Source organism: Nematostella vectensis, chromosome 14 (genome assembly GCF_932526225.1).
Source record: "Nematostella vectensis chromosome 14, jaNemVect1.1, whole genome shotgun sequence".
Classification (NCBI taxonomy): Eukaryota; Metazoa; Cnidaria; class Anthozoa; order Actiniaria; family Edwardsiidae; genus Nematostella; species Nematostella vectensis.
The window spans coordinates 4,787,443-4,798,462 of record NC_064047.1 but is presented as its reverse complement, the minus strand read 5'-3'; the positions used below and the strand labels follow the sequence as shown (position 1 = coordinate 4,798,462).

At 42.6% G+C, this 11,020-nt stretch overlaps 1 protein-coding gene across 1 annotated transcript; it reads left to right on the top strand.

Moving 5' to 3' along the window:
* Window positions 1-10,768, top strand: LOC116611467. The gene is made up of 4 exons (XM_048721566.1): window positions 1-740; window positions 3,559-3,713; window positions 8,514-8,706; window positions 9,478-10,768. Exons 2-4 carry the CDS (start codon window positions 3,559-3,561, stop codon window positions 10,216-10,218), a joined length of 1,089 nt encoding a protein of 362 aa, XP_048577523.1. The 5' UTR covers window positions 1-740; the 3' UTR covers window positions 10,219-10,768.
* Window positions 10,769-11,020: the final 252 nt, after the last annotated feature.

The window sequence follows — 11,020 nt, the reverse complement described above, 5'->3', positions numbered from 1 at the left end:
TACAGAAGAATACAGGGAAAAAAACAGGAGAATACAGGGAAATACAGGAGAATACAGGGAAATACAGGAGAATACAGTGTAAACTAGGGAAATATGGGGAAATACAGGAAAATAAAGAAGATATTAGAATACAGTATAATATACTATTATGATACACTATAATATGGTTACATGAAGTAGTCACCGTTATGTATAGTTTAGCATTATTCACATTTTTCGCTGGGAGCAGGTGGATAAGATGCTCTAAAGTACCCATGATCCTTACAAGACAAAAAAAAGAAAGTTAAAAATGTTACCAACTTTCTCTTATTTGTCACACCATATACAAAGTCAAATAGGAGGAAGCATTTTCCACAAATATCAGAAAAATAAAAATGCTTATTCAATACTGCTGCAGTATTTTTCGAAACAACGATTATTTTCAAAACAGTGTGTAACTCTTCCATTTGTTCAAAAACCGGGAAAGCCATCTGAATTTGAGCCACGAATTTGTTTTTGTTTTGTTTTTCGAAGAGGTGAGACAATAAAGATCAAATTCCTTTGCACGTTGGGGTATCTGTTTTTGCAAATTGTGCCAGCGAGGCGTCGTGAAAAATGGCTTAATTCTCGCTAAAGAATTTAAAAGATTAATAATTGATTATCGCCTCTTTCAGAGAATCCCACTTCAATATTTAGTCATTCGCTTACAGCTGTAGGAGTGGAACAGACACTTACAGAAGTTCAAACTAAACTAAACGAAGGTTAGTCAAAATCTCTAGTTTATTCTCAGCACAAATCTGCATCGTGTTCATATTCTCATCTAGACATCTTACCTCTCAATTTTTTACCTCACTTTTGATTTATTTTTCTGTACTACTTTCACGTCACACCGTTTTGTTCAAAGCGTATTTCCATCTTTGTACGTTCTTCAAATCGCTTTTCCTTTTCCTTCTTTTTTCGCCGTTATCCTGATACAAAGGGGGGCAGTTTTTATTTTAATATCTTTTACTAAGTGGATTTCATTTCCCAGTTTCCTTTAGGGAGCAAAATATGAGAGCTTTAGCTCAGATTCACAATTAATAGGTGAAATGAAATAATATTTTTCAGTTTTAAGACTGATTTTTTGCTTCAGTGACAGTTAACAATTAAAGCTATTATAAAATGAAGAAAATTAAAAAAAAAAATTATATTCACTACGAATCCGTTAACAGAGAGATAAAGATCCCGGGTCCGGTTCACCGGACCCCATTTCGATTCCTGTTACAAAGATGTTTTGAAATATAAATCATACAAGGATTAATAATAATAATAATAATAATAATAATAATAATAATAATAATAATAATAATAATAATAATAATAATAATAATAATAATAATAATAATAATAATAATAATAATAATAATAATAATAATAATAATAATAATAATAATAATAATAATAATAATAATAATAATAATAATAAGAATAATAATAATAATAATAATAATAATAATAATAATAATAATAATAATAATAATAATATTTGCGATACTCCAAATCTGGAAACGTTTCTGAAGTAAGATGGTGCGATTAGGCAAATCATGCCTCCATTTTATGCTCCCGCTCAATGGCGAGTCACACAAAGCACCATTTCCATCGGGGTTCTATACAAAACGAAGACCTAAAACCTAAAACCTGTGACCTGGGAAATAGGGAACTACTTGTGTTTCCAGGTGGTCGTTTCTTAAAACCCCGATAAACTCAGAAACCCGGAATGTCACCCGGTAAACATTTTCGGGTGTTTCTTCCAAAATCTTAATTCCCCGCTAACTTTATACGGGAAATCGCTCCATTTTAAAGTTGTTTCGAGTTGTAGAAAGTTTTCATCACAGAGAAAACCATTCCACTGCCCAGTAAAGTGGACCAATCAAGGCTTACATGGTTTAATCGGATTTCCTTCCAACCAATCAGGTTTCATCTCTGTCAAATGATTTGACATTTAGCTGTCACAGTGCGCCTAAAAATATAAACAGGTTTGCGAAATTATTAGAAGTTTTTCTACAAAATGAGACTTTATTTACTTGTTCTTTGTCTGTCTTTCGAAAAATGTCGATGCCTGAGCAATTTTTGGGGTGCAAGATGTCTACAGACATCGACGAAACTAGGATTCCAATAACTGTTTAGCCAATCTATTCATAAACTTTGGAAATTATAATTTACTTGCCAGGGAGTTCGAAAACTCTTCTGGGGGCATTTTCCTAAATTACCGGTAATTGCCGGGTCTGTTTAGGTTACCGGGAGAGTTTTTGGGATAATTTTTCGGGCAAAGGAGCGTGTCTGAAAAATGAGTGCAACTACAATTTTTAATGGGACAAATAAACGACGATTAAAAATAGTTCATTGGCGCGCACATGAGAATATTTCCTCGATGAAAAGCACAACAAAATTCGCTGAATTTCCTCATTAGGATCACTGATTCCATATGAAACTTTCGCACTGTGTAGCCATTTGGGAAACAAGGTAGACGAAATAATAACTAAAATTTTTGGGGGGTCGAAGCTTATGGGGTCGTAGCTTTTGGGGTCACAGGTTTTAGGTCTTCGTTTTGTAGACACCCATTTCCATCGGCTTAAGTATTTCGGCTAATCTGTTGTACTTAAATGATTAAATGATCCGACACAGATGCGGAAACTAAAGTGAAAACTCATTATTGGGAAGTTTGAGCAAACGGAACGCGGAAAGCGCGAAGTTACGCTATTGCATTGCCCCACAAATAACTGGTTGCCGAGAGGCTAACAACAATTTATTTACGATATCTCTTGTTGCTTCTCTGACAGCAAACCGCGGGAAAACACAAAATTACAAGAGGCTGATAAACACGGCTATATTTTTTTAAGAAGTGACGCGAGGCAATAATTGAAACAAGTTCTAGAAACATCAGAAAGGAACTTTTACTAACAGGTGTGATAGGGGATCTTTGGATTGAACCAGCGAGAGGTCCCATGAAGGGGCATAATAACAAGTTTATTGAAAATGCAAAAAGGATTGGTTACTTTGTTTTTGTGTAATTTTGTAACAGAAAAAACTTGTACCACGATTGTCGTTATAGTTTTGTATGATTTTATAGCATACCTCTTATGGTACCTAGTTTTGGTACTATAAAGTATATTGATTTTATTTGAGACTTAAAAAAATATTTTTCAAAAGTTGGAATTCTGCATTAAATAATAGAATTTGGCTTTGTAAACAAAAAAGGCAGTGCAAAAACTTCTAGATTTTCTCTTTAAAGCCATGTAAAAATACCTGGGTCACAGACACGCCCCTACTAGTAATTTCCCTATATTCTTTTCTATATTCCTTATATTTCCTTTTTTTAAATATTGATGGAGCAACTTCCCCTTTAAAATAATGAAATCAAGGTAATAAAACTTATCGTCATTTCTACCTTCTACGTCTGTTTTTAGCTACGTAAGCATCGCAAACCGTAGATATGGGGATGGTTGATCGTGTTCGAGACGACAAGTTTTCATTAATCTAAACTCTGCGAAGAGGTATTGAATTTGTTATTTAGTCTAAATCGCCATTTCATTTGAGCAGATGCAAAGAATCCTCTTGCACGTGTTCATCGTTATGTTGTCACGTGCAGTTCACGTGAAGGCCGAGGAATGCCCCTTGAGAACTTGTTACGAAAGCGACTTCTTGCCAAAGAAGCACGTCACCCGTGGGAAGTGTCTGCAAGGGTTTTCCTATAGGTATGTGTATATTATTCATTGAGTCGAATCACACAGGAGGTCAATTGTTCTGATTGCTTGACATTTGAGAAGAAATAGGGGGATGACAGGTGATATAGGAGAATGCGGACGGGATAGAGGTACAGTGAGAGATGAGGAGGGATAGGGGACGAGAGGTGATATAGCAGTACGAGGAGGGGTAGAGGTATAGTTAGAGATGAGGAGAGATAGGGGACGAGAGGTGATATAGCAGGATGGTGAGGGGTAGAGGTATAGTGAGAGATGAGGAGGGATAGGGGACGAGATGCGATATAGAAGGACGGTGAGGGGTAGAGCTATAGTGAGAGATGAGGAGGGATAGGGGACGATTGTTGATATAGCAATACGAGGAGGGGTAGAGGTATAGTGAGAGATGAGGAGGGATAGGGGACGAGAGGTGATATAGCAGGACGAGGAGGGGTAGAGGTATAGCGAGAGATGAGGAGGGATAGGGGACGAGTGTTGATATAGCAGGACGAGGAGGGGTAGAGGTATAGTGAGAGATGAGGAGGGATAGGGGACGAGAGGTGATATAGCTGGACGAGGAGTGGTAGAGGTATAGTGAGAGATGAGGAGGGATAGGGGACGAGTGTTGATATAGCAGGACGAAGAGGGGTAGAGGTATAGTCAGAGATGAGGAGGGATAGGGGACGAGAGGTGGTATAGCAGGATGGTGAGGGGTAGAGTTATAGTGAGAGATGGGGGGGGGATAGGGGACGAGAGGTGATATAGCAGGACAAGGAGGGGTAGAGATATAGTGAGAGATGGGGAAGGATAGGGGACGAGTGGTGATATAGCAGGACAAGGAGGGGTAGAGATATAGTGAGAGATGCGGAAGGATATGGAACGAGAGGTGATATAGCAGGACAAGGAGGGGTAGAGGTATAGTGAGAGATGGGGAAGGATAGGGGACGAGAGGTGATATAGCAGGACAAGGAGGGGTAGAGGTATAGCGAGAGATGAGGAGGGATAGGGGACGAGTGTTGATATAGCAGTACGAGGAGGGGTAGAGGTATAGCGAGAGATGAGGAGGGAAAGGGGACGAGTGTTGATATAGCAGTACGAGGAGGGGTAGAGGTATAGCGAGAGATGAGGAGGGAAAGGGGACGAGTGTTGATATAGCAGTACGAGGAGGGGTAGAGGTATAGTGAGAGATGAGGAGGGATAGGGGACGAGTGTTGATATAGCAGGACGAGGAGGGGTAGAGGTATAGCGAGAGATGAGGAGGGATAGGGGACGAGTGTTGATATAGCAATACGAGGAGGGGTAGAGGTATAGTGAGAGATGAGGAGGGATAGGGGACGAGTGTTGATATAGCAGGATGGTGAGGGGTAGAGGTATAGTGAGAGAAGAGGAGGGATAGGGGACGAGTGTTGATATAGCAGGACGAGGAGGGGTAGAGGTATAGTTAGAGATGAGGAGGGATAGGGGACGAGAGGTGATATAGCAGGACAAGGAGGGGTAGAGGTATAGTGAGAGATGGGAAAGGATAGGGGACGAGAGGTGATATAGAAGGACGGTGAGGGGTAGAGCTATAGTGAGAGATGAGGAGGGATAGGGGACGAGAGGTGATATAGCAGGATGGTGAGTGGTAGAGGTATAGTGAGAGATGAGGATGGATAGGGGACGAGAGGTGATATAGCAGGATGGTGAGGGGTAGAGGTATAGTGAGAGATAAGGAGGGATAGGGGACGAAAGGTGATATAGCAGTACGAGGAGGGTTAGAGGTATAGTGAGAGATGAGGAGGGATAGGGGACGATAGGTGATATAGCAGGATGGTGAGGGGTAGAGGTATATCGAGAGATGATGAGGGATAGGGGACGAGAGGTGATATAGCAGGATGGTGAGTGGTAAAGGCACAGTGAGAGATGAGGAGGGATGGGGGACGAGAGGTGATATAGCAGTACGACGAGGGGTAGAGGTATAGCGAGAGATGAGGAGGGATAGGGGACGAGTGTTGATATAGCAGGACGAGGAGGGGTAGAGGTATAGTGAGAGATGAGGAGGGATAGGGGACGAGAGGTGATATAGAAGGACGGTGAGGGGTAGAGCTATAGTAAGAGATGAGAAGGGATAGGGGACGAGTGTTGATATAGCAGGACAAGGAGGGGTAGAGGTATAGCGAGAGATGAGGAGGGATAGGGGACGAGTGTTGATATAGCAGGACGAGGAGGGGTAGAGGTATAGTGAGGGATGAGGAGGGATAGGGGACGAGAGGTGATATAGCAGGACGAGGAGGGGTAGAGGTATAGTGAGAGATGAGGAGGGATAGGGGACGAGAGGTGATATAGCTGGACGAGGAGTGGTAGAGGTATAGTGAGAGATGAGGAGGGATAGGGGACGAGTGTTGATATAGCAGGACGAAGAGGGGTAGAGGTATAGTCAGAGATGAGGAGGGATAGGGGACGAGAGGTGGTATAGCAGGATGGTGAGGGGTAGAGTTATAGTGAGAGATGGGGAGGGATTGGGGACGAGAGGTGATATAGCAGGACAAGGAGGGGTAGAGATATAGTGAGAGATGGGGAAGGATAGGGGACGAGAGGTGATATAGCAGGACAAGGAGGGGTAGAGATATAGTGAGAGATGCGGAAGGATATGGAACGAGAGGTGATATAGCAGGACAAGGAGGGGTAGAGGTATAGTGAGAGATGGGGAAGGATAGGGGATGAGAGGTGATATAGCAGGACAAGGAGGGGTAGAGGTATAGCGAGAGATGAGGAGGGATAGGGGACGAGTGTTGATATAGCAGTACGAGGAGGGGTAGAGGTATAGTTAGAGATGAGGAGGGATAGGGGACGAGTGTTGATATAGCAGTACGAGGAGGGGTAGAGGTATAGCGAGAGATGAGGAGGGAAAGGGGACGAGTGTTGATATAGCAGTACGAGGAGGGGTAGAGGTATAGTGAGAGATGAGGAGGGATAGGGGACGAGTGTTGATATAGCAGGACGAGGAGGGGTAGAGGTATAGCGAGAGATGAGGAGGGATAGGGGACGAGTGTTGATATAGCAATACGAGGAGGGGTAGAGGTATAGTGAGAGATGAGGAGGGATAGGGGACGAGTGTTGATATAGCAGGACGAGGAGGGGTAGAGGTATAGTGAGAGATGAGGAGGGATAGGGGACGAGTGTTGATATAGCAGGATGGTGAGGGGTAGAGGTATAGTGAGAGATGAGGAGGGATAGGGGACGAGTGTTGATATAGCAGGACGAGGAGGGGTAGGGGTATAGTGAGAGATGAGGAGGGATAGGGGACGAGAGGTGATATAGCAGGACAAGGAGGGGTAGAGGTATAGTGAGAGATGGGAAAGGATAGGGGACGAGAGGTGATATAGAAGGACGGTGAGGGGTAGAGCTATAGTGAGAGATGAGGAGGGATAGGGGACGAGAGGTGATATAGCAGGATGGTGAGTGGTAGAGGTATAGTGAGAGATGAGGATGGATAGGGGACGAGAGGTGATATAGCAGGATGGTGAGGGGTAGAGGTATAGTGAGAGATGAGGAGGGATAGGGGACGAAAGGTGATATAGCAGTACGAGGAGGGTTAGAGGTATAGTGAGAGATGAGGAGGGATAGGGGACGATAGGTGATATAGCAGGATGGTGAGGGGTAGAGGTATAGTGAGAGATGAGGAGGGATAGGGGACGAGAGGTGATATAGCAGGATGGTGAGTGGTAAAGGCACAGTGAGAGATGAGGAGGGATGGGGGACGAGAGGTGATATAGCAGTACGACGAGGGGTAGAGGTATAGCGAGAGATGAGGAGGGATAGGGGACGAGTGTTGATATAGAAGGACGAGGAGGGGTAGAGGTATAGCGAGAGATGAGGAGGGATAGGGGACGAGAGGTGATATAGAAGGACGGTGAGGGGTAGAGCTATAGTGAGAGATGAGAAGGGATAGGGGACGAGTGTTGATATAGCAGGACAAGGAGGGATAGAGGTATAGTGAGAGATGGGGAAGGATAGGGGACGAGTGTTGATATAGCAGTACGAGGAGGGGTAGAGGTATAGTGAGAGATGAGGAGGGATAGGGGACGGGAGGTGATATAGCAGGACAAGGAGGGGTAGAATTATAATTATAGAAAAGGGGGGATAGGGGACGAGAGGCGATATAGAAGGACAGTGAGGGGTAGAGCTATAGTGAGAGATGAGGAGGGATAGGGGACGAGAGGTGATATAGCAGGACGAGGAGGGGTAGAGGTATAGTGAGAGATGAGGAGGGATAGGGGACGAGAGGTGATATAGCAGGACAAGGAGGGATAGAATTATAATCATAGAAAAGGAGGGATAGGGGACGAGAGGCGATATAGCCGGATGCCGAGGGGTAGAGGTATAGTGAGAGATGAGGAAGGATAGGGGACTAGAGGTGATATAGAAGGACAAGGAGGGGTAGAATTATAATTATAGAAAAGGAGGGATAAGGGACGAGAGGTGATATAGCAGGATGCGGAGGGGTAGAGGTACAGTGAGAGATGAGGAGGGATAGCGGACGAGAGGTGATATAGCAGGATGAGGAGGGGTAGAGGTATAGTGAGAGATTAGGAGGGATAGGGGATGAGTGTTGATATAGGAGGATGAGGATAGGTAGGGAATGATAGGAGGGACTGTTAAAGAAGGAGGGAGGCTGTTGGACGTGGAAGTGGAGGAAAAAGGAATTGCTATTTGTTTATGTCTAAGCATATAGCTGCATATCAAATAATAAAGTAAAAAAAATCGTTGGTTGTAAAAACTCCTGTTCAGCGTTGCAGCAAATTGACATAACATGTTGGATGTTTCATTATACAGGAATGTAAGCTTGGATGGCGGTCCCGAGGGGTGCTTTTTTCAGTGCACACGCAACTGCCGGTGCCAAGCATTCCAGGTAACGACAGAGAGATGCGAGCTTCTCGATCAAGACAAAGACGACGCTACACCCGAGAAGTTTGTCGATAATTCGAGTTATGACTACTACCGCCTTCACCAAAAAATCGTCCACCCGGTGAGTTAAAGAAGGCCAATCACGCCGCCATTTTACGCTTAATGGCGAGTCACACAAAGCATCCATTTAAGTCGGGTAATGCAAGCAAGGACCCATGATATTTTCAATTAAATATCCTCAATAACATATCAGACTTCATTCGTAGATTGTTATTTTGAAGCTTCTTTGCAAATTAACCGCTGTATTTTTAATGATTAACAATAACAAAGGAGTGGGTGATTGACTTTCTTGAACAAGATAAAGTAAGGCTCTGATTACTTTGGGTGGAATGAAAGCCATTAGGATTATCAACATGAGGCCTTGTCGCTACTGGTCTACCTCACCCAAGAACAGACAAATGAATAAGCAAAAAAAACCTAATAAAACAAACAAACAAATAACTAAAGCAAACTAACAAGCAAACAAACAAACAAACAAACATAAGCAAACTAACAAACAAATGAAGCAAAAACAAAAAAACAAATAAGCAAACAAACAAAGAAATGATAAAAAAAGCAAGCAAACAAACATATAAGCAAACAAATAAGCAAGCAAAAAATACAAACAAATATAGTAAACAAACGAAGACATAATCAAAAAAACTAATAACCAAACAAATAAAACAATCAAACAACAACAGCCAAGTTTGATTTACTAATAAATAAGCTGAAAGAAAACAAACAAATAAAAAAAAAACGAATGAACAAATAATCATTCAAACAAACAAACAAACATGCCCCTCAACCACCTTAATTTTTCTCTGTAATTTTCAACCTTTTTTTTAAATTTCAGCAGTCATCAGAGGGTTGCAGCAACGGCTGCTGTGAGCAACAGCGGTGTCCTAACGGAAGAGCATGCGTAGAGCAATGCGTTGACCCAAAGCGCAAGTTCTATTGCGTTTTCACGTGCCTTGACGTACTATTGGATTTCAAGAGAAGAGGAATTCAGCCAGTGAATGGAACCTACACCTCAGAATTTAAGATGTATTGCGCTTTTGAAGACACAAGAGCATGGACCCTGATCGAATCGTTTGCACTGAGAAACAGACATGATTTTGAAAACAAGCCCTTTTTTAAAGACGCTCCTTTCAACGAGAATGAACCGTCTTGGGAGAAGTATCGTCTTTCTAAGACGAGGATGAACCAGCTCAGGGCACATGCTACGTTATTCATGGCTGGCTGTGTGTATGACCAAAGAGTTGACGGATGGCCAAAAGATATCCTTGTAGGGAGGCTCTCCAAATTTGACATCATGACAAAAGATGCCAATGGAAGGTGCTTTGAAGTAGAGCGGATCCGAATCCGAGAAAATCAGTGTCAAACGAGTACACCTAATTGTAAAGTCCCGCTCTGGCACTCCGACAAATTTCATCTGCATACCGATTCCTCTCAAAATTATTGCAGCTTTTCTACATCTGATAGTGTTAGTAGCGAAGACAACTTTGGTTTTTATGAATATATCAATAGTAATTTCTCGTGTACAGCAACCGAAGACTCGACGACACAATGGTGGCTTGGTCAGGAGTTGGAATAAGCACCTTCTCAGAGTAGCGATACATTTGATGCGGTAGAACAACAAGCACATCCTGATCACACCTGATATGGGTGTGTAAAACAAAGGAGAAACCACCTCAGCACGTCAGGGACTGAACTTACACCGTATCAGATCAGCATTTCGGGTGTCTGGGACGACAAGTAGATAACTAAGCACACCAGGGATTGAAATAGCACCTCCTTGAAATAACAATACGGATGCCTAGAACGACAAGCAGAAATCTTTGCACATTAAGATAGTCGAAGAGATCAAAGTATAACACCAATAACAAGATACATCTTGGTAAACCAAGCACCGAAGCTCTCGGAAATTAAAGGACTTGTTTACGGAAGAACAAGCAGACAGGTCAGCATGCTAGTCTTCAGCAAACACTCTATTCATTAAATAATTATGTGTAAGACCAAGCGTTAATTGACTCAAATCAACCCTTGCTTGAGACCTTCTCTACGCCAGCCTCTTGAGGAGGAGGGGCCTTCAGAGATGCTCGCGGGATTGATAAACGAAAAAAGCGAGAAGAGTGCGCAGCAAATACATCTGAAACACCGATAGCACTTCAAGGAAGCATAGAACCTATGCAATGAGATGACCCGCTTAAGAAGATAAAAACTTAATGCATTTTTCATACGAAAGACCCAAGAATAGAAGTTCCTAGACACTTTGTTATTCGAAGTTTTGAAACACCATGTAGAACTCAGCATCCTACCACAAAATCAATGCATATTTGAACGGACACCCAAATCACTACACATACAAGAAAAGGGCATTGATGTAAAAGCCACAG